This window comes from Petaurus breviceps, unplaced genomic scaffold (assembly GCF_028583685.1).
Source record: "Petaurus breviceps papuanus isolate PSGF00001 unplaced genomic scaffold, PetGlider_PUasm1.0 174, whole genome shotgun sequence".
In the NCBI taxonomy this organism is placed as follows: domain Eukaryota; kingdom Metazoa; phylum Chordata; class Mammalia; order Diprotodontia; family Petauridae; genus Petaurus; species Petaurus breviceps.
Genome location: NW_027185761.1, coordinates 60,863,325 through 60,888,092, shown reverse-complemented (window position 1 = coordinate 60,888,092; position 24,768 = coordinate 60,863,325). Strand labels below are relative to the sequence as shown.

Here is a 24,768-nt window from a genome sequence, read left to right as displayed (position 1 = left end):
TCCCTAGGGCTCTTGGGGCTGTGTCCGTGGTGTTTGGAGGGGATGCTGTGGGTTGAGATGGTGGTAGCCTGACATGCCTGGCACCTGCTGCCCCTTTCCACCCCCAAATCTCTACTTTGGCTCATGAAGGAAGAGTGGGGACTGTAATGAGATGGAGATGGACATGCTATGCCCAAGGCCAGTAAGTAAATCAACTTGGGTAGACGGAGAGAAGGTTGGAACACAGAGAACCTTGGAGGACAGATAAAAGAGTTTCTGCCTCATTTGGATGAGAATGAGCTATGGTTTTGTAGTAGCAAAGAACTCCAACACAAAAGAAAGGCCCATGTGCTAGACATAAATAAGCTGTGATACATGACTATCATAAAAGGAATACCACTGTGTTCTAAGCAATGAGGAATATGATGAATTCAGCATGGGAAACTGATGTGAACTGACACAAAATGAAGTAATCCAACCAGGGGAGCCACAAAAATGGGAGGGAAGGAACAAACAATGAAAACTGAATGATAGGAAACAGAGAGGAAAAGACGCCCCACCCTAGTTATCTGCCAAGGTGGGAGTGATGGGGACACAGGCCTTAATTCTGTCTTTTATTCTCTGATATAAGGGATGGCTCTCTGAGAAAGGAAGATATTGAAACATGGAGATGATGTAAAAACAAAAAGCAACAATGCACTTTAGTTAAAAAATAAAAACGAGCCACATTCCTGAGGAGGAGGTCAGGATACTAACTATGGCCACTCAAGTATAACACAGGAAGGCCTGCAGTGTGGTGGTAGCAATGAGACTGGAACACAGGACCTGAGGGGCAGGATACCTAAATCCAAGAGCAAATTCTCATGTTTATTAGCTATGTGATCTTAGGCAACTCATTTATAATGTCCAGACCTATTTCCCCACCTGTAAAATGAAGACAGAAATTCTTAAGATGACCTAGCTCCAGTTACTAGCTGTAAGCAAAGCTCATGCCAAACTGTAAAACTCTATGTTAACATAAGCTAATACATGGGGGAAGGAAAGGGAAGCAAGAGAGGGTAAAAAGAAAGAATTAAGGCTTCGGAAGTGGATACCTGGGAGCTTGGTAACGCCAATGAAAGAAAGAGTAAAGTTAAGAAGTTAGTCTTGAGGAAAACAGGAACTCAGTTTCAAACATCAGGCCCAGGCACCAAGTGGAAATGTCTAAAACATTATTAGTGGTACATGATTAGAACTCAAGAACTAAGATCCAGGTTGGATTTGGGAATTACCTACTCTGTGATAGTAAAAAAGGAGAGAGCAGCTAAGAGGATGCAGAGAGAGAACAGTGCCATGGGCAGAGCAGCTGAGGGCATTTTTCAGAATCAGAAAGACATTCATCTCTTTTCAAGCCACTTAACCTCTAGGATTCTCTACTAACTCATAGAAAGGTGATAAAATGATGATGAGAGGAGTCTTGACACTCATAAAATCCTAGACCCCTTCATGTACCCAAAGGAATAAAAAACCCAAGCCTAAGAAGGAAGGAAGGAAGGAAGGAAGGGAGGAAGGGAGGGAGGGAGGGAAGGAACGAAGGGAGGGAGTGGGGGAGATCAACAAAATACTAGAAAAACTGGCTGGAGAGAGAAGAGAAATGAGATAGGGAAACTAAATTTCAAAGAGAATGAGTGGCTCACCATCACCAGGATTCAAAACCAGGCTTCTCCAGACCCGAGGTCAGGTCACCACACTGATGTCTATGCTGCACTTGCAAATTAGTTTGGGAATGACAGAGCCAGAAGAAACCTAGGCATTGTTTATACCTCTTCTGCTAATCCAAGGTAATGACTTTAGAGGAAGAATAGAATATGAAAGTTAAAAACTGGCTAAAGAGATGGTTTTCTGAACCACAACTGTTTACAAGAGCAATGGTGTGTTTTTGCAAAGGATGGAGTGCACTCCATTCTGGGAAGGAGTTTGGCAGGAGATTTAACCAACCTGATCCAGCAGATATAAAAATTAAATTTAGGAGAAGGGTGAAAAATGCCTTGGTAAAGCCAGAATCTGGGTAAAAGAGGACATGAAAGGCCCTTTCCAGTTCTAAGCCCTAAGCATAACATAGAACATGTCATGGGAGAGAAGGTACAACCAGTAAGTGATTGGTGAAAAAAAAAGTGAGCTGTGAATTATACTGTTGATTGCAGGTGTCTCTATCATGATACATACAGTGTGGGACACAGAGACACCACCAAGAGTCATTCAATCTTAAAATCACTAAGACTTTGGGAGGAGGGCACAGGCCTCTCATCATAACTCACCCTGAGATAGTCCTTTTAAGGTTTATAAAGTGTTTTCTTCTCAACAGACTTCTAAGGCAAACAACTAAGTGCCTTCGTAAGAGTCAAAGAGCTAGGGCCAAGAGTAGGAAATCCCAACAAGACTTCCTGGGCCTTGGACCAGCACTCTTCCCATGAGCCCATGCAACAGTGAGAGCAGAATGGCACTGCTATGAGAAGAAAGCATGCCTCAGCTTCCTCAACTGTACAATGGGGATGTTAATCATATCTACTTGAAGGTTGTTGAGCATCAAATTAAATAACAGGTGTAGAGCACTGAATACAGTGCCTTGCATACAGTGAATAATATATAAATATTAGATGTTATCATCATCCCAAGTTTACTGGACTGATAGACTGGGGAACACCAATTTAGAAAGCATCTCAATCTCAGCAAAGAAGTTAGAAATCTCTCATGATATCCTTGTAGACCAAATAAGGAAACGTGGACTGGACAACAGTATAGTTAAGTAGAACTATATCCAATTGTGTAACCAAACCCAAAGTATTGACATCAATTTCAACTGAGATAAAGGCAATAATGTACTCCTGATAATCTGTTCTACTTCCTATTTTATCAATCATCTGAATAAAGCTATGGAAGACATGGTTATCAGATTTGCAGATGACACAAAGCTTAGAGGAATAAGTAATGTAATGGATGACCAAACCAACAATGAAATGGCCCTAATCCACCAGAAGAATGAGCCTAAACCATGAAAATGAAATCGAACAGCAATAAGCCATGTCCTGAATTTAGGGCTGCAAAAACTAACTGCTGCAGTCCGGTAAGTAAAAGGTCTGCCTCAATAATCCTTCATATGAAAAAGACCTAGAGGAGTGAAAGGAGCTAACAGTGCCCCGTTACTATGGGAACAGCTAAGAGGGCCCCGTTGCTATGGGAACAATCAGCAGGATCTCAGACCCGAGCCCATCAGGAGTGGGTACCAAGGCCCTGAGAGGCCTTGAGCAGCCCATCCCCCTTCTGGCCAGGCTGCTCAAAGTTTGTGCTCAGGAAAAGTTGGGACTTGGACTCTGATCTCAACTGTAGGTCCAACAATCAATCATTCCAGAGCCTCAAAGGGTTTTAAATAGGTGTGGCTTTATTAGTTTTCAAGTAAGCTAGCCAATTTAAAAGCTAACTCTGAAGGCAATTTTGCCTTCAATAAGGAATCTGGTAAAGATAAAATATGATAAAGTAGAATATGCTAAATAACAGTAGGAAATGAGTAAAAAATCCAAACTGATTGCTTTCTCCTCCTAAGCAAAAATACTGCTCCTATAACCATCAATAATGATTCGAGAATTACTACTTAAAAGTTAAGCCTTTTACAAATTCTAAATTTATGAATGGAGGGTCTTTTCAAATGGATTGCTTTAAAAGATCAAAATAAAATAAAGGGATGATTTCTCTTATGTCTCTGTTAGCTGGAAATATCTGTCAAAACACAAACTATTTCAAGCATCCACCACTGTACCAGGGTGAGCTTTCCTCCACCATCCCAGGGTCCATAACCCCTTCATGCCTCATTGGCAGGCTTCTACAAACTGTTCTGGCCCCAAAGCCTCCATTACTTAGTAAGCAACGTTCTGATAAAGCCCCAGCAAAGCCAGCTCTGCTCCCATGACTCTCAATCAGATGATGTGTAGCTGAGTGCTCAGTCAGAACCACTCTAGTTGGGCTGGGCCTGTCCAAGGAGGCTCTGCTGACAGATTTTGAAAACTCAGTCATGCGTCACACACAGTGAGCTGTGGAGCTAGTCAGAAGAATGTAGCTTCAAACATCCAATTTAAAGACCACTGTCCCCAGCTCTCATCCACCATTTTTCTTTCCTTTAATCTTTTCTAAACTTCTTTCATCAGTTCCCTAAGTACAAGAAGATGATACAACCAGAGTAAGAGCATCTCTAAAGAAACAGAGAAGCAAAGTGGGCGGAGAGATGGCCCTGCACTCAAGGACCATGCTGAGGCATGCTGGCTGTGGGAGCCTGAGCAAGCCTTCACTTCCCAGGCCACCCTCTGGAGCTCTCCATGCTCACCAATGGGCACAGGTAGAAGGAGTTTCTGGATATATATAATATATATATATATATAATATATATATAGATTGATTGAATATATACTGATATAATGGAGGTCTGCACATAATCATCATACCTATATAAAGAACTGAACAATACAGGCTGGGGCTCCTTTGAAAATGGGCTCTGAGGGACCAATATTAAAACAAAGAAATCCAATCTATACATAAAGACCTGAACAGATAAAATACCTACCTGAAATAAGAGCTACACGTTGCAAGAACCATCTTATGACAAGGGAACTCAGTACCCTCAACAATTAACACTATATCAGTTAGCAGCTGCTGTTCATAGAACAGTTTTAACTGTTCCAACAAGGAAACAGCATATTCCGTATTGATCTGCCTCTCGTCCTGAGTGGACATGACTGTATTCCATTAAAATCTCTAGGACCAGATTAAGGTAGTTGCAGTCTTTCTGATGGGAGATCAGGTGAATGCCTCAGTCAAAAGAGAGACAACTCTGAGTGAGGTTATTTGTAGCATTCAGAACCTGAGACACTCAGATTCACTAAGTAGTATTTTGTTGCAGATTTAGAACAACTCCTAAATGATTCCACATCAAAGATGCACCAAACTCTTCTTCAGAGGATTTCAAGACAGTCTGCAGATAGGGTGCTCAGGTTTGCAATGATACTGCACAGAAGTGAGAGGAATTAAGAGAGGAGGCAGATTTCGTGGCAGCATCCTGGGATCCACTTGAGTAACTGAAATGAAAAACATTGCATTGAGTAGGGAATCTAGTCCAATACATTTTTAGAAAGTAATGCCTCAAATGACATTTAGATGTAAGTTGTATTTACTTGAAGTACAATTTTAGACACCACCCTAAAAAGAAAGTAGACATTCTAAAATGCTATTAAAATCTGAGTATAAACATGCCCTTGGTTTAGAAATAAGAGACAGAAGGACAACTTTGGTGTCTTATTTCCCATTCCAAAAGCAAACATGCCAGAAAGCCAGTAACAAGATGTAAATGCTTGTTAATTCTTATTTTGGAGATTCTTTATGAAAATAGAATATGCGTAAAAAGTCCAGCAAAGCAAGCTAGGCTTTCTAGACATTTGGAAGGAAGCTGCTTTAAGGAAAACCCACTTTCTTCGACGTTATTCTTGACAATACAGTCATCTAATACATTTAAGTAACATCTTACGCTAAATTTCATTATCTCCCATGTTTGCCATTTACAGCGTAAAACTCCCTTCTAAGGGCTTTTTTACTTACCTCACCCAAAATATACACGACATGCTCACAAAGCCCATATCCACCCAAATTGTCCTCCCTGGGTTTCTCCACACCCATCCCCCACCTCCATGTCTTTGCACAAGTTCCACTCAGTCGCTGGAAGGGCCTCCCCCTATGTGGCGACCCTGGCTTCCTTCAAGGTCTATGAGTGGAGCTTTCCCAATGCCCCCCCATTGGGAGAGCTCACTTATCTCGGGGAAGGTACTGGCTCCCTTTACCATCTCTTTCCACACTTGCAGAACCTCAAATAGCTCCTGAAATAGCAGGTTCTTATCAAAAGCTTTGCCATATTGTCTGTCCACCTTGAATCTTCCCCAACAGGATTCAAATCAATACACATATTTACTAAATGCCTTCATGGTGTCAGGCCCTGGAAATACAAAATCCAAACCAGAACCTTCCCTGCCCTCGAGGAGCTTGCCTTCTACTGAGAAGAAACAACATGTACAGAGAGAACTAAATGAAAAAAAAAATATTCATCATCCTATCAGGAAGGTGGGAAGAGAACCACACAGGGAATGAGGAAAGGCCCCTGGTCGGGCGTCAGAGCTAAGCTGAACCTTGAAGGAAGCTGAAGGATACAGAGAGGAAGAAGAGCTCTCCACTAACACAGATGGCTTGCCTTTCTACCTACGCTGCCGTGTACGTAGCATAGGGGTCTTAATAAATGTCTGCTGGATCACATCAGGCCAATCCGATTCAGTGACTTGTTTTGACCAGATAAACCAGAGACCGTGGAGAACACTTTCTCTGGACTAGAGGCAGAGTTCAGATCTTGCCTCTGCGGCTTGCTGCCTGCTGACTTGGGTAAAGGCTCTTTGCCTCTCTGGGGACTTGTTTCTTCATCTGTACAGTAAGAAAGCTGGGCCTGGGAGCCTCTTGGGTCCCTCCCACCTCTGGCGCTGATAATAATAGTGACGATGACGATACTAAGAGCTAACAGTGACACAGCACCTACTGTGCGCCAGGCACTGCGTTAACGATTTTTACAATTATTATCTCATCTGATCCTCACAACAAGCCTGGGAGGCAAGTGTTATTATTATCCCCATTTTACAGTGGAGGAAACTCAGCCCAGGGGCACACACTAAGTGTCTGAGCTAACCTGGGAACTCATCTTTCTGACTCCAGGCCCAGCACTTTCAATGCTCCGCCACTGAGCCTCTACCTAGATTCCACAACAGTAACCAAAGTGTGTAGACATCCTGGCTTCTCCTCTGGGGTGAAAGATCCTAGAACTCAGAGTCAAGGAGAGATGCAGAAGAGAGCCCCCCTTTTCCCCAGCACAGCCAATTTTACTGGCTGTTGGGAGAGTCGTAAAAGCAGCTCTGTGAGTAGTGCCAAGAGAGGGGTACAGTGGAGTCCCCAGCCAGGCTAAGCCCATCCCCCAAGGCTTACTGGCTGCTGTGGAGGTGTCCTGGAAGCAGGGGCACTAAGGAGAATCTCTGATGAAAATCAATAACAGTTACAAACAAAAACACAAACTAAATGGCCCTAGCAAAAGAAAGGACCAAAATATACAATCTCCTCCGAGTCGAGGCCTTGTTCTACTTCATTACCATAATTGATTAGTGCCTGTATTCCAATTTCTACCGTCTTAAAATTTCTTAGTCAGTATTTTCACATATCATTCCTTAGAAATAAGGATCAAATTACTGCAAAAATACTGCAAAACTCAGGACCAAAAGCATAACGGAATGGGGCTGAGGAGGTGGGAGATGTGGCTCCTAGTCCTCTCTGCCTGACAGGTGACTGTGAGCAAGCCCGCAGCTGCCTAACCAACCTGATAACTTTACACTTGGGTTTCTAAGAGCTACAACCCAAGAGTTCATGACATCACATCCTCTTATTTTATACTGAATATGTAAACTTCTTTTCCATTTTAATGTGTGTGCACACACATCTGAGATCAATATTTTTTAAGAGGAAATGGAAACTGACTAGGGAAATGAAAATTTTCTCATCATTAATCTATTTTGTCAACAAATTTACAGGGTTGTTGTGAGGCCCAAACGAGATCATCTATGTAAGTATTCTGAAGACCTTAAATATTGCTATGTAGATGTAGGCTATGACTAAATAGGCAACCGTACAAGGAAATAGAATTATATACTTAAATACAAGGGATCCAAAAAGGCTCAATGACTTTGTAAGATCTTAAACTTGTACTAAGTTTTTGGGGTTTTTTTTTGCCTTTTGGAGGGCAATTGGGGTTAAGTAACTTGCCCAAGGTCACATGGCTAGTTTTTTTGTGTCAAGTGTCTGAGGCCGGATCCGAACTCAGGTTCTCCTGACTCTGGGGCCGGCGCTTTACTCACTTCGCCACCTAGCTGCCCCCTGTACTAAGTTTTCAGACAATAAAACAACACCCAAATTTGGGGATGTGCTGTGCACAGAAATGGTGCTTGGGCCCTGTGAAACCCACGATTTGAAATGACCAACTCAAGCTTACTTGACTGGCTGCTAATCATGTGAAGGATCGTTTGACTCCTGTACAAAATCTTCAATGCACACACTCTCCTTCTGAGGCCTGCCATGGGAGGCTGTCTCCACCTGAATGAGGGTTCATTCCCTCCTATCAGCCTTCACAGAAGATCTATGCAATACACTACAAGATCTCTTTAAATGCCGTGGGTCAACTACTGAAGCTGAAGCTTAAGAAGACGGGACTAACCAGAAAAGACCCTGAGGCTGGGAAAGGCTGAAGACAAAAGAAGAAGGGGATGGTGAGGATGAGATGGATAGATAATGTCATGGAAGCAACAAATGTGAGTTTGGACAGAATTCAAGAGATTGTGGAAGACAGAAGGGCCTGGTGTGCTGCGCACTATGGGGTCACCAAGAGCTGGACGGGACAACCACCACCACAGGTCCTAAAACAGCCCTTGGGTCACCTGTATGCTATCCTTTGCTCATGGCGGCCACATGACTGGACCACCTCCTTTCCCAATCAGTCATGTATTCCTTAGATGGTCTCTTTTACACCACTCCTTGTCTGAAAGTCATCAATGGTGATTCACTAAAGTCAGCATTTCTGCTGCCTCTTTGTTCATCTATAATGAAGATGCTTCCATGACAATGGCAACCATGTAGCACAACAGGAAGAATGTGTATTTGTCTGTCAGAAGGCAGGGCACAATTCTTAATCCAGGCCCCTCTTCCTTGGAGTCAGTGCTGGGTCTGGCTGGCTGACTGACCACCTGCAGTACCTGCCCACCATGTGCTCACTGACCTACTGGACTACCAACTAGAGATATCTCCCACAACAGAAGCAGATCATTTGACAAGCAAGGGTCTTCCTCTAGTGCCCCATGTGATAGAACTGTTCACGAGAATCACATTGCCTATATGTTCCGCAGCGGCCTTTCAAAAGTGGTGGCATGTTGTTCAAGTTACATCTGTGTAAAAGCAATCCCAAGAGCTTTTACTGTCAAGTTTTCCCACCCAGAACAAGATTCACAGGGGAGCATGCCCGAGAGCACACATGCATTCCTGCACCTACCACTTGGCAGGGCACACTCATGGACAATGAAATCACGGATCCACTGAAGGCTGAGGCTTCTAAGCCCAAGCCAGTGCCACATGCCTAAGCGCAGCAATGTGACTGAACTGGACAAAGCCAGGAAGTCTCTGCTTGTGACTAACACAAACTACACTGACTTGTGTATCTTCCCACTTTTTTCCCTGAGGCTGATCTGATGCAATGAGGATGAGGGAGTGTTTCTGAGATACAGCTCTGTCAGGGTAGAGCAGGCTCTGAGAGCAGTTTCTCACCTGGACCGAAGTCTGGGGATGTATGTCAGCTATCAGCAGGAACAGCTCCTTTCACAACAGATGAACAGTTGAGCAGCTGTAAATAATTAAAAAAAAATTTCATTTACTAACAGAAAAAAACAACTAAATACCATTTATACCCCTTCAATTTTTCTCACCTGCAATAGAAACAACTGAATAACCATGGGTGAAATTATGGAGGAAAAGTGGAAAGGAATCTTTTTTTTCTTACTCAAATTTGGGGCTTGTTGAGAAGGCAGATGAGGGAGAGGGAAGACCTGAGTAGGAAATGTATGCAAGTATAGAGAGAGTATCTTCAGGCCTAATTAAGTTACATGATGCTCAGTTTCAAAAATCCAAAGGGCAAATACTTTTTAACATGAAAACCATAAGTGAGGATCTCACTGATACTGCTAATATTTTGCTCACAGAATGTCAGTTATGCAAGAGTGTCTATACAAGGATCAAATGGTACTTCCTGCCAAACTATACTATTACATGAATTTGAAATTGACTGTCAAGTTGCCAACAAAGTTAGCTATGGAAGTATTCAAAACAGGTGTAAAAACAGAACAAACTTTGGGTCGTTTAAGGTAACAACTTTTCATTTCCAAATCAGAACTTGAATTACATGATAAACTAACCAGACTCTTCCATTCATTCAAAAAACCAATCATGCAACAACTGGGCTACATTAATTTTTAGACTAACAACATTTTTGATAATCAATACACTAGAAAAACTGGCTATTCTCCCACAGTAACACCAATTTAAAGATAAAACAAGTCATTCATTCCATGTTCATTGACTGGCTGCTGTACACAGAGCACTAGACTAGATGCTGAGTGATACACAAAATGTGAATAAGACACGTTCCCTTGCCCTCATGGAGACTCTAGGCCTAGTAAAGGAGAAGTCATAGAGAGAATGATGATTAAAAAAATATATTAATTACACCATGATAGAGTTTGAGAGAGATATGAAGCAAAGTGTTAAGTGAAATCCAGAAGGGAAAGACATTACCTACAGGGGTGAGGGTGAGGGTGAGTGTGTGTGTGTGTGTGGGGGGAGGGTGCGGGTGTGTGTGGAGGGGTGTATGTGGGTGTGTGTAGGGGTTAGGGTTAGGACTTGAAGGGTGTGTGTGGGTGTGGGTGAGTGGGTGTGGGTGGGTATGGGTGAGGGTGTGGGTATGAGTATGTGTTGGTGTATGGGAGTGTGTATGTGTTGGTGTGTGTGTATGTGTGTGCGTGTGGGGGGGTGTGGGTGTATGGGGGTGCCGGGTGGGTATGTGTGGGTGTGTGTATGTGTGTGGGTGTGGGTGTGTGTTGAAGACAGAGGAGGAGAAATGCCTATTTTTAAGGTTTTCTTTAAGAAGTCTTCTGTGAGGAATTCAGTTGCTGTTGTCATTCCTTCTCCAGTAGGACCCTGACACCAGGAAGGTGATGTCCTGACTGCAGGGAGCTGGATTTAGGGGAACAGGCTGTGCAAAGCCACCAGCCCCGCCTTCCCTCTGGAGCCATCTGGGTACAGTGGTAAAACAGGTCAGCATGACTGGCGATGGCCTTGGATGCACTGAGGGGCCTTGGCCTTTTTTCATTCACTTTTTAAAATTTTATTTATTTTTCGTTTTCAACCTTCACATCCATAAGATTTTGAGTTCTAAGTTTTCTCCCCTTCCTCCCTCTCCCTCCCCAAGGCAGTGTGCAGTCTGATACAGGCTCTACACATACATGCATATTAAACATATTTTCACATTAGTCACAAAGTAAAGAAAAATTAGAAGCAATGGGAGGAACCACAAGAAAGAAGAAACAACAAAAAAGAGCCAAGAGTCTGCTTCCATCGGCCCTCAGACCCCACAGCGATTTCTCTGGATGTGGATAACACTTTCCATCACGAGTCTTTTGGAGTTGTCTTAGATCCTTGCATTGCTGAGAGGAGCCCAGTCTATCGAAGTTAGTCATTGCACAATGTGCTGTTACTGTGTGGACCTTGGCCTTTTTAAGCTAAGGTCTTTCCCTGGTCTCAGTTTGTCTGAGACTGCCATTCAGTGATGAAGGCCAGGTAAGAAATTCAATAGGCCAAAATGAAAGAGGGAATTCTGAACGCTGAAAAAACTGCATGAACAAGGCAAGAGGGCCCATGGAAAGTTCAGGGAACGTAAAAAAACCAGTATGGCTAGGGCAAAAAGTACGGGGAGGGCAGCAAAGTAGGAAAGCTGGAAACCCAGCTTGGTGAAACTATGAAGAACCTCGGATGATCGTATGGATAACAGCCAACATTTCTACTGCCCTTTAGCTTTTAACGTTTACAGAGAACGTTAAGGTTTGCACAGTACTTTAAAATAACTATCTTAAAAGGTAGTTGCTATTATCATTCCATTTTGTAGATGAGGAACCCAAGGCTCAAAGAGGTTAAGTAAATCTGCCAGAGTCACACAGCTGATAAGTAGAAATAACAATGATGACTAATGGTTAACATTGGACATGACGCTTTCTATGGGCCCAGCACTGTGCTAAGCGCTTATAAAGCTGACCTCATTTGACCCTCACAACAACCTTGGGAGGTGCAAACAGAGGTTAACTGACTTGTCTGTGGTCACACGGCTAGTATCTGAGGCTGGATCTGAACTCAGGTCTTCCTGACTCCACTGCCCCCTCCAGCCTGCCCAGGCACATTAAAGAAAACATTTTCCTTTCCTCTTCTCAATCTCTGTCTCTCTCCTCCTTAGCCCTCTTCCCTTTCTACGCTCTTTCCTTTAGTGATTTCACCTGTTCCCACATGTTCTGCTGTCTCCCATATTTCCAACTCCCTCCTGGGTATTTCTTCCTCCATGTCTTCAAGGCACCTCAAACTCAAACCCATCATCTTCTCTCCTCAAACCAGGTCTCCACTAACTTCTCTGTTTCTGCTGATGACATCACCAGCCACTGAGCCACCCTGGTTCTGGACTTCGTCCTCTTCTATGCCATCAGTCCTACTTTCCGTGGTGTACCACCTCTTGTCTTCGTCCCCTCCTTTGCAGACTCCTGAATCCATCCTGTTTCAGAAGGCCCCCTGCTCTTCCTACCTCGTCTATCTTAAAAGCATCGTAACTTCCTGCCTCCAGACTCTTCTCGATTCAACAAGCTTTTATTCAGCACCTACTGTGTGCTGAGAAAGAGAAAGTCCCTGTCCTCAAGAAGCTTCCATTTACAACACTCACACAGACAAGGCCATTAAATGTTGATTTGAGCTAGAAGGGAATCTGAGGAGAGAACTCAACTCAATGGTCCAGGAAAGATTTCCCAGAATAGGTGGTCCTTGGTAAGTCCTGAAGGCATCCAAAGATGCCAAGAGAGGCAAAGGCGAGGAAAAAGTGCAGAGCACAGGCAGAGAGGAGGGAGCCACTGAGATGCACTGCTCACGTACATGGAGCTAGTCTGAGGGACGGCCAGGGGACAAGGCCTCAGTCACTCTTGTGACCCATCGAGCTGCCCTTCCATACCTGGCTGACCCTTTGTAATTCCTTTTGCTTAATCACTAGCCACAACATGACCCCAAACCACTGGGGACTTCCAAGCTTTATACCCTTTCTTGGTGATCTTGGGCTCAATTATCTCTATGCCTGACCCCTAAATCTAGACAGTGTGACCTCAAAGTCTTAAAGCAATTTTAAGCTATGAAATCTATTAAACCTTAAAACTGCACTAAGACTTTGGGGACAGCCTGACCATTCATTCCTAATTTCTCTTCTGCCCACCAATCCCACAACACTCGCTGCCTACTGGTCACCCCTCCCAGAATGTCTCCTAGGCAATGCAACGCCCATGGCCAATAGGTCCCAGACAGAATTCCTATCTTTTCTCTTCTTCCCATATTCATTCAGTTCATAAAGAGAAATAATATAGAATGAACTGGGCCCAGGATGGAGTTAGACTGTAATAAATTCCTTAGGAAAAAATCAAACAGCACATGTGCCAAACAGATTTTGCCCTGCAGTGGATCAAAGGGATGGAGTCCTAAAGAAGGAAGCACGAGGGCCGATTCAGATGACTTTCTAAGGAAGATAAGGCTACCAGCGCCCAAGAAGTCTACTCTGGACAGAATACTCTTGTCCTCACAGCTTTTGAACCACATTCATCCTAGGCTGTAGGAATCACATTAACTTGCTCAGGAAACTCTCTCCTTCCTTTCTCCCTCCAATGCCGAAGAAGGAGAAACAATAATTTTCTAGTATCTAGATATGATACCAAATACTTTATTTGCAAAGAATGACTGTTCTCTACAGTGGGTAGGCTCTATGATACTGTATTGTAATACTATTATCGTAGCATTTGCTAGCCATGGAAAAATGGGTCAAAATGATTTTGTTATGAGAAAGAGTGTAACAAATCCCCAAGTACCTGTATGAGGAAAAGAAGAGACAGCCTGATCAAAAAGAGAGAATAATGGATAACATTCAGACAGTCAAAGGAAGGCCCCAAGCCCACTGGGTGGATTCCATATGAACTAGTTCCAGGGACCCACTGACAGGTATCAGGGCAGCTAGATGGTGCATGGATAGAACGTCAAGGCTGGAGTCAGGAAGACTCCGAAAATCTGCCCTTAGACACTTTCTAGCTATGTGACCCTGGCCAAACCACCTATTGAGTTGGAGCAGGACATGGGAAACCACTCTTGGCCAAGAAATCTCCCAATGGGATCACAAAGAGTCAGGAGTGACTGTCAGACAACATCTGACAGGTATGATCCCAGAAGGTGAGGCAGGGTGGGATGAGCTGTTAGCACCTCCAAAAGATCATGGACTTCTAGGTCTTCAAGAGCCTTTGGTGAGCTGGCTGGAAATCCAAGAACACTGTCTCTCTCAAGAACTGCATGCTGATTTCTGAATCAACTTACAAACCAATCTCCATTTTTAACTGCCACAAGAAGGAGGGGGCTCCCCTCAATGGAGGTCTGCAAGCCAAGGCCAAGTGACCACCTGCTGCATGTTCTGGTGAGAATTCCTTTAGAACATGGGTTCTTAACCTTCTTGTGTCATGGACCCTTCTGACAGTCTGGGGGAAATCAACTATATTGAAATAAAGTTATCAAAATATTTTAGTTAATGCATGTTAAAGGACGTAAGTTAGCTAATATGGCCACTAAGGCCCCTTACAATGCTCAAATTCTGCCACTGTAAAATTGGGAACTGGTTGTAAACCACTTTAAGGAGACGGGATGAACAACAGTATAGCCCAAGAGAAAGAGCACTAAGCTTTCTAAGGGTTGGTGAAACCCACTGTGATCCTTGTAAGATCATGGGTCAGTCACTGCCTTTCCCTGGCCCTCAGCTTCCCATCTATTATCTTTTCCCCTTCAGACAAATCTGCAGAAGCAGAAAGCAGAAATCTTGTTCTTGAGAAGGTAACTTTCAGCTGAAAATCTAAGACCCCACCTAGAGTGAATCTCACAGAAGGTCTGAGGCTGAAGACAGCTGACAGACTATCCAGCAGCCAGTTCCTTCCCTGTTCAGATGACCAAGCCAGGAGTCAGGGCCCCCAATCCACCAGCAGCTGGGCCCCTTCTCACCTATAAAAAGCAGGTGTGGCCAGATCTCTAGGTTCTCATGGTCAGGTCTTTTAAAATTTACACTTCTCAAGACTGAATCATTTCCCCTTTCAGATCAAAACCTCAGGGAGTGGCACAAATCTTAAATTCTTAGGAAATAAAAGGTATTAATTTAATTTGGGGGACAAGAGGGAGTTTGGAGGGAGGCCTGGGCATGGCCAAAATACAATTACCCTCAGATTTCCACAGCAGCTGCCTCACCCTTTGTTCAGCTACTTCTGAAATGTCTTCTTTGGTCTTAAGGTTTTACATGATAGTTCTGAAGCGTAGAACTGGAACAGGCATATGCCCTGATTTCCTGATGCTGCTGTTTGAAAATAATTGAGAAGTCACTCCTTTCAAGCTGATCTTTGCTATTTCACCTATTAACAAAACTTCCCCCAGAATCATTTTGCCTATACAGAACGGGGCCCAATCATTTAACGTGGGATCCAAGTGGGACAAGGGTTCTCTACCTTTGGTATGTCCTGGCCCCTTGGGCAGTCTGGTGAAGCCTTCTCAGAATCAGGTTTTAAACACAGAAACTATAACACAAAGGACTACAAAGGAAAAACCACCTATGTTGAAATACAGTTATCAAAATTTGTTTTCAAAGTTCACAGACATCAAATTTCTAAGAACCCCAGAAGCAGGATATAAGAAATGCCAAATTTTATGAAATACATCGATCCCACAAATTCACTTCAGAAGCATTTTCCAAACGCCACCAACATGAAAGGCGACCCTGAGGACGCTGTAGGAGGCCATGTGAAGAGCAAGGGCCTTGGCCTTTAAAGACCTTCCAGTCTCCTTCAGACGGGAGGCACGGACACCCTGAAGCACAACATGGACCAAGCGTGTGAAGGCACCAAGTGCAGGGGGAGCTGAACAGAGTCTTAGTCGGGGGAGACCCTAGGAAGGGCTTGAGAGAAACAGATTCCACATAGATTAGGGTTCCAGAATGAAGTGGTAACCCGCGTGTTACAGGCGGGGAAGAGACAGCTTCTAATTCAGTCTGGCTAAAACAGAGGGCAAACTTTGAAAGGCATGGAAACTCTAGTCCTGACCCTTTTCTAAGCGCTCTGCTGAATCTATTAGCTATTCTGAAAGGGAACAAATGTGTGACGGGATAAAATGACAATGGAAAAGGACCACCATCAGTATATGGAGAAACTAGGAAGCTTCAGAAAGAACCAAACTACCATATCTCACCTCTAATAACTCTTTATGGTGATAAAGAAGACCCCAGGGCCAGGGCTAGAGCTCGAGCAAGACGTAAGCTCAAATCTTGTCTCAGATACTTACTAGCTTCATGATCCTGAGCAAGTCACTTCACCTGTCTGCCTCAATTTCCTCATCTGTAAAAGGGGGATGACAGAATGTACCTCATAAGGTAAGGGTCAAATGAGGGATCTTTCCTTCCCTCTTTGCTTCCTTAAATAAGTTCTAATACAAAATTATTATCAACCTTCAATTAGCAGGTAATAATTAAGAACTAAGTATGTGGCATCGTGCCAGGTGCTGTGCATATGGACACCCAAACAAACAATATTCTACCAGTAAGCTGATATAAGATACCGTAACACTAACAAAAGTGCTCCATGAACTGAACTGGGAAGGAAGCTAAGGGTCTAGGAGGCTGTGTGCACAGGAAAAACATTCCAGGTACTCGCCCTTGAACAAAGTCTGGCGATGCAGGAGCCCTGCGGTGCAGAGCCGCCCAGCAGCAGAGCCATGAGCTGCCAAGGCTCTCCCTGCCCTGGTTCCTCACTGCGTCCTATGAAGGGCTTGGACAATGGCCTCCCATGTGCCAGAGATGCCAACACAAGATGAGAAAGTCCCTGACTCCAAGGAGCTTCTCTTCTGCTGGGGGGGCACAGAATGTTCCTTTTCTAAGACTGCTTCCCCCCCTCAGTGGTTAGTGGGTGCTGAGAAGCCATCACTTTGCAGTGCCTGATTCAAGGACTTTCTTCCTCCAGGTCCTGGGTGCCCACTGCCAAACAAGCAATCCCGACAGCCGTCATGGAAGGAGAGGATGACGAACCCAGGCAAGCGTGCAGGCTGGGCCCCCATGCTGGTCTCTTGGCACAGGAGCACTCCAAGTTCTCAAAGTGGGTCACCCGTCCATGAGCTTCTTCCCCCAAGGAACAGTAGAGCCCCAGATCATCACAGATTTGCTCATGAAGGTTATTTCCAGAGCCTTACCTGGCGATCCACTCTCAGACTTTCCCCACATACTCTGTGGCTCACAAAAGACATAACAAGGTTGTAGTTGAACACCAATGGACCCAATAAACATCTCCCCTTCTTTGACAAGCAGGCTTCAAAGTTCCATTCTATTCCCCCACACTTCCATCTAGTAATACAACTTAACCTATTTTCCCATTTGAACAACTACATAAATAGTTGTTTGGCCACAAAAACCATAATGTAGACAAAAATGGATATTTGTAATGAAAAACGCAAAATTATTTCAATCAAGTACATAAAGGAAAAAAACAATAAACTGAATAAAAGCAGTTGATTTTGAATTTTGAAAAAAAGGTATTTATCTTAAGAATGTTGTGGAAAACTATAAACTTGTGGGTGACTCTCACGAGATCTGAAAGGTAACACTGATTTACAAGCTGTTCCTCTGATTCCAAAGTATCACTAGCATGACTCTTCAGTCATGATTATGGTTCTCTGGATCCCAAATGGAATAGAGACAGGGAAGAATGAGAAAAAATTTTCTCAACACAGTTGGGCAATGGTTGGAAATGAAGGAAAGGAAAGCATTTCAAAGCCAGTGTGCTAGCATCTAATAAAATGTTCTACACGCCACCTCATAATCGATCTAGAACAGGAAGGACTTCAGCTTATGCAGTTCAACCCCATCAAATGAGAAAACCAAGGCCCAGACAGATGAAATAATATGTCCAGGGTCACACAGGTGCCCAGATATGAACCCTGGCATTCTCATTCAGATCCAGAACTCATTTGGCAAGGCTACCAACACTTTTTAAGTATCTGTTTAATTAAACATATGTGCTTATGTAGAAGTCATTACTGAGGTAGTTAACTAAGTTGCAAGTAGCTGAAAGACAAGGGATAAAGGAAGATGCAGGGTGGGTCTCTGTCAGAGGGGGAAGAATGTATGTTAGGTTAGAAAGTTACTTCCAGACTGACCACCACTTGTCAAGGCATCTTCATGAGAATCCAACTTGATGACTCTTCAAAGCAACATGACCAGGGGTCGGAAGTCAAGGGCCGGCCGCGGGGGAAGAAAAAAGAGCGCTGAATTTGTAGCTTGATAACTTTTCTGACATGGAGGTAGAGGAATCACTTTAAGCCTCAGTTTCCTTATCTTTAAGACTGGACAATTCTATGCCTCACAGGGCAACTAAGGAAACCACAATGGTATACTTACTGTAAAATGCTGTCTACATAAATGGACAGGGATCTGCTGACATTGCAGTCAACAAAAGGATGTTACCCAAACTAAAGACAGATTTCTGAATCTTGATTTTTATTTATTTACTTTTTTACTTTTAAAAAAATTTTCAGTTTCAAATGCTTTCCCTCCCTCCCGCTCTCCTCCTCCAGAGGGCAGGCAATATGATTATCAATTAAACATATTAAATCATGCAGAACATATTTCCATCTCAGCCCTATTGCAAAAAAAAAAAAAGGGCAAGAAAAAATCAACAGTGAGAACTTGTGCTTCCATTTGCACTCAAAGTTCAGCAGTTCTCTCTGGATCATTGTACTGATCAGAGGAGGTAAGTCCTTCACCATTGGTCACCCTTACATTACTGTTGTCACTGGATACAATGGTCTCCTGGCTCTGCTCACTTCACAGAGGTCTTCCCATGTCCTGTGGAAACCACCCTCCTTGTCATTTCTTATAGCACACTAGTCCTCCATCACAATCACATGCCACACAATCTGTTTAGCCATTCCCCAATTGATGGGCATCTCCTCAATTTCCAATTCTGTGCAACCACAAAAAGAGCTGCTACAAATATTTTTGTACAAATAGGTCCTTTTCCTTTTTCTCTGATCTCTTTGGGATACAGACCTAGTTGCACTATTGATGGGTCAAAGGGTATACATGGTTTTGTAGCCCTTTGGGTAGAGTTCTAAGATTGTTCTCCAGGATTGTTGGACCAGTTCACAACTCTGCCAACAGTGCGTTAGTGTCCTTATTTTTCCAAATCTCCTCCACAATTTGTCATTTTCCTTTTCTGTCACGTTAGTGACACAATCTAACAGGTGTGAGGTAGTACCTCAGAGTTGCTTTAATTTGCATTTCTCTAATCATCAGCGATTTAAAGCACTTTTCATATCACTACCGATATCTCTGATTTCTTCTTCTGAAAACTACCTGTTCATATCCTTTGACCATTGATCAACTAGAGAACGGCTTTTATTCTTATAAATTTGAGTCAGTTCCCTACACATTTGAGAAACGAGGCTTTTATCAGAGAAACTTGGAGTTAAAAAATGTTTATATTATTTCATTGTCTATGGTAGCAAAATGTAGTTTCCTTGATTATCTCATTTACCCTTGACCTAAAGTTTGTGGCTTTGCTTGAGGTTGGAGGGATGCCTCCAAGGCAGAGTCAGAGTTACATGACCCCTCTGTTGTCTAGAAACTACACTGCTCCCCCAAAACAAAGCAATGGCCTAGTAAGTGGGGTCATAAGCCCCTCACAGTGTAAGGGTAAAACAGGTCCAGGCCAGAGAATGCAGTGCTCACAATGAATCCTGCAAACACATCTGCTTTGAGGCGCAAGTTCAACTTCTGGTGTCTCAGGGAGGGTCACACCACTTGCTTGTGGAATAGTCAACTATGTGCTAAATGATGAAAAGTAAATGTTTCTTGTATCATTTTCACTAGAGCACAGTTCTGTAAAGAAAGGTGCCTGGATATCAAAATCCAACTGCTATCTTTTAATTCAACAAATAGTTTTCTTTAAGGTATTGTGGGAAATAAAATAGTATTTCTCCACATTTTTCAAGAAGCAAGGGAAGAGGAAGAAAATGTGTTATGGATTAACCCCAATACTACTGAATGGATAAAGGTCACAAAGGAAAATGAAAAGGCCAGGCCGTAGGATAGGGACCCATCACTTGAGAGGAAGGTTCCTGTTATCAATTAGCACGTGGTCTCTGGACTGAAGAGGATGCTCTGCCCGTGTCCTACTTCCTTAGCCTTCCAAAAGGTCTCCACTGCAACATCTAGAGCTTGGTATATCTGGCCCCCAGGGGAGCCTTGGGGCACAAGTAGACATGACTCTCATCTCACTGATGCCCCTCTGCACCTGGTATTCCTGCAAGTACTCAGGAGAGAGCAAGAGTCCAGAGAGACCACCAGGAAGTGGGTGAGGTTCTGTGGATACCTGGAATGCTGCACTGTTGTCCTCAACATCAAAATCGGAGGGAGGCAGATGGATCGCCTGTGGCAAACTTATGGAAAGACATGAACTGGGTAGGGACAGAATGAACAGGCGCCCTTTGGTTCTGATCTGCACCATGTCAGGGCTCACCTTGACAAGACCCATTTCAGTATATACTCTATGGTTTTTGGTACTGGGTACAAGGCCATACCAGAGTCATAACTGCCTTTCACATGTATCTGTATCTCCAGTGAGAACATGAATTATGAGGGAATATGATTAAAATGTAACCCATCATTTCAGTGTGGAAATTTCTCCAAATACAAGGCCAAATACAATATTTCACCTTCCTGAGTTTGTCACCCTTGAAGTAGGAAAACTATTCGTCTTTCACAGTTCTTCTAACTAACCAAAGAAGACTCATTGAACCACATACTTTATTTTATGAAAGACACAAGCCCTTACAAGGCAGACAAGGGAATTTAAATGATTTATTCAGGAATCCCCCAAGTGATTAATGTCAGGGCTAGGTCCCTTCCCTGCACCCTATCACCTCCATCACATCATTTGAAAAGCACTGAGGAAATATATATGCCACTAAAGGGCTGCTCCAATTAACTCTCCTACACACAAAAAAATATCTAGGAAATGCTGAAATCCTTCTAATTCCTGGCAACAAGACACCTAGCCTGGAAGTCACTGGTCACACAAAGCTGCCATCTCTAAGAGCCTAAAGGCTGCCCCACCTCAGTCTGCACAGACAGCTAAAGTCCTGTTCCCGAAATTTAAACTGCCTTAATGGCATCTACTTCAAGATGAACTTTGACAATAATTTGCTACCCACAAATGTTTTAGTAAGAAAAAAAAAAAGGCATCCTAATACTTTTTAAAGACTGATTTAAAATTTAGAATTAATAAAAACCTTTCCACATGTCTTTGGAAACTTAGATCATGTTAAATGTCCTTCTCACTGCAGAAGATGGAAACCAATTCTTTTTAGAGCAAACAGGAATCTCACCCTAATTCTGATAGCTCAGCCTCCCTACTGCTTGCACAGAGCCTAGCATATGTTGTTCAGTTTTCAGTTATGTCCCACTCTGTGACCCCCTTTGGGGTTTTCCTGGCAAAGATGCTGGAGTGGTTTGCCATTTCCTTCTCCAGCTCATTTTACAGATGAGGAAACTGAGGCAAACAGGGTTAAGTGACTTGCCCAGGGTCACACAGCTGGTAAGTGTCTGAGGCCATATTTTAACCCGGGTCCTCCTGAGAGGCCTGACACTCTCCATGGCACATAGTTGACACTTAAATGTCTGGGGTTTTTTGGTGTTGTTTTTTTTTTTTAGAACTCAAGATAGTATTTCATTTATTTTTAGTTTGCAACATTCACTTCCATAAGACTTTGAGTTCCAAATTTTCTCCCCATCTCTCCCCTCCCCCCACAAGACAGTATGTAATTTGATACAGCCTCTACATATACATTCATATTAAAACTATTTTCCCATTACTAATGTTGTAAAGAAGCATTAGAATCAATGGGAGAAACCACGAAAAGAAGAAACAAACAAAAAAAGGAAAAAAAAAAGAGCAAATAGTCTGCTTCAATCTGCATTCAGACTCCATAGTTCTTTCTGTGGATGAGGATGGCATTTTCCATCATGAGTCCCTTTGGAGTTGTCTTGGATCCCTGCACTGCTAAGAAGAGATAAGTCTATCAAAGTTAGTCATCAGACAGTGCTGCTGTTACTGTGTAGTGTTCTGATTATGCTCACTTCACTCAGCATCAGTTCATTCAAGTCTTTCCAGGTTTTTCTGAGATCTGCCTGCTCATCATTTCTTATATTACAACCGTAATCCACTACAATCATATGCCACAACTTGTTCAGCCATTCCCCAACTGATGAGCAACCCCTCAATTTCCAATTCTTTGCAACCACAAAAGGAACTGCTATCAATATTTTTGTACATGTGGGTCCTTTTCCCATTTATATGATCTCTTTGGGATACAGCCCTAGAAGTGGTATTGCTGGGTCAAAGGGTATGTATATTTTAATAGCCTTTTGGGCATAGTTCCAAATTGCTCTCCAGAATGGTTGGATCACTCCCCACCTCCACCAACAATGCACTAGTATTCCAATTTGCCCACATCCTCTCCAATAATTATAATTTTCCTGTTTTGTCATGTTAGATAGTCAGTATGATGTGGTACTTCACAGTTGTTTTGATTTGCATTTCTCTAATCAACAGTGACTTAGAGCATTTTTCTCATCTGACTATAGATAGTTTTAATGTCTTCATCTGAAAACTGCCCATTCATATCCTTTGACCATTTATCAACTGGGGAATGACTTGCATTCTTATAAATTTGATTCAGTTCACTACATATTTTAGAAATAAGGCCTTTGTCAGACACTGGTTATAAAATTCTTTCCCAGTTTTCTGCTTTCCTCCTAATCTTGCTTTTAATAAATGCTTGTTGACCACTTACAAAGAACCTTCACGTGAAGCTTCCAAGCATTTGCCGCTCACCGCTTCTGTTCTCCAGAGGAATGTACAAGAGGGAAAAAGTTGGGACATGATGGCAGCTCCATCAGTACCAGAGCTGAGTCCGACCCTGAATGCAACCAGGAGGTACAAATTCTAGGGGAACTTTGTAAACTGAGGAGTTTCAATCTCTTCTCCACTGAAGAGAGAGAAAAACAGGGAAGCAGTTTGAAATGCGGGGACTTTGTAAAGCAGACTGACTTACAGGGCTCAAACCGAACTGGCTTCACTCAACACCCACTCAACCACAGATCAAAGTGAAGAGAAAAGCAGATTGATATCGATAATGATATTAAAGAGAAAACAAAGTTCCCAAATACTGTAAGAAAAATCCCCACTCTGCGGTGAAACACAACCAACTGAACTTGTCCAAAACAATTCTGTTAGGCCCTCACTGATTTCCTACCGTTGGTTCCGTAAGCAGCCTGTCATGAGTTATACCACTAGCTTTTTGGAAACACTGGAGATTTACACTATTAATGTTTAGGTACAAGTGTTAATGCTGGAAAAAAACTAGAACCAGCGTCTTTTCTGCGTCAAGAAGACCCAAGGTAAACCTAGCTACTCAGATCAATGCAATGACCCGAGAGGCTTCCAAGGGCCTCGTGATGAAAAAGCCCAGGAGCCGGGCAGCGCAGGGGGAGGCCGACCTTCCACTTTGTTGCTGGCTTTTCATTATTTTGCAACATTGTTAACATGGAAGTGTTTCGCATGATTTTATGTGTGTCACTGACATCATGTCGCTTGCCTTTTCACGAGGGGGGGAGGGCATTTGGAACCCGACATGTTTTTAAAAGAACATTAAAAATAAAGGAATGAAGTAAAAAAAACCCGAGTTCAAATTCCACCCGGGCTAAAGGCCTGCCTCCAGCCCAGGCAGGTCACGGAACCGCTCCATGCCTCAGTTTCCCCACAGGCCCGTGGTGACCAGCAGCTGCACATGCAAAGCCGGGGCGACCCTCCAGCTTGGAACCGCCTCGCGCACACCACTTCGGCTCCACGCCCTCCGGGGGCTGTGAACTCTCAAGCCCCAGGCTTCCCACGGCAGGTGCCCCGGAAGAGGGCATCGAACGGGCGCCACTCAGTAACGCAGACCCCTGAGCTCGGGGACCGTCCAGTCTAACGCGGAAAGGAAATGGGTACGCAGAAGGCGCCTAATCAATGCTGACGGCTCGATCTGAGGGCGGACGGAGGGGGGAGGGGGCGGCTGTCCCCGGGTCCCGGCCCAGGGAGCCCAGGAGGGGCACGTGTGGGCGGCGGGGCCCCGCCCCCTCCGACACCCGCTTCCCGGGAGCAGAGGCTGGGGCTGGGGCGCACGCGCAGTTCCGGACCCAAGCCCGCGCACGCGCATGGCGACGCCACGCCCCCGGGCAGGGCCGCGCCGGGCAGAGCCGCCCCCAGGCCCGGGCCCAGCTCGGCTCCGAGTCCCTTGTCCGCCGCCCCCGCCCCGGCCTCGGTCCGCGCCGGCGGAAGCGCTTCGGCCGTAGCACGGCGCCCCGCCGGCCCCCACTCACCCGGGCCGCAGGCCGGCGCCGCCGAGGAGGGTCCGCGGTCCGGGCGGGCGGCGAGAGGAGCAGCGCGCAGAGGAGCCGCGCCGGGAGGGCGGGAGCGGAGGGGCGGTGCCGGGCCACGCTCCGCCCTCACGTCCGTCCGTCTACCGCTCCGCCCGCCCCTCCTTCCGGCCCTGCTCCTCTTGTTTCCCCTCCGCCTCCGCGCCTCGGCGGGCGCCGGTCTCACGTGACTGGGGGGGGGGGGGGGGGGGGGTCCCCCCAAAGGCCCGGGCGCTCCCCCGTGGCCCCCCCGGGGTGTGCCCCCCCCCCCCCCCCCCCCCCCCCCGGAATTTGTGGGCTGGGTGTTTGGGCCCCCCCCCCCCGCCCGCGCA

At 44.5% G+C, this 24,768-nt stretch overlaps 1 protein-coding gene across 1 annotated transcript in view; it reads right to left on the bottom strand.

Annotated features, from left to right (window-relative positions):
• KBTBD2 (kelch repeat and BTB domain containing 2) overlaps window positions 1-24,517 on the bottom strand; it is a 31,248-nt gene extending 6,731 nt beyond the window's left edge. Inside the window, exons 1-3 of the mRNA XM_069084298.1 lie at window positions 24,401-24,517; window positions 9,394-9,469; window positions 4,571-5,081 (exon numbers count right to left, since the gene is read on the bottom strand). Of these exons, the coding sequence (XP_068940399.1) occupies window positions 4,571-4,740 (170 nt within the window). The 5' untranslated portion in view covers window positions 4,741-5,081; window positions 9,394-9,469; window positions 24,401-24,517. The remainder of the gene's footprint in view (window positions 1-4,570; window positions 5,082-9,393; window positions 9,470-24,400) is intronic.
• Window positions 24,518-24,768: the final 251 nt, after the last annotated feature.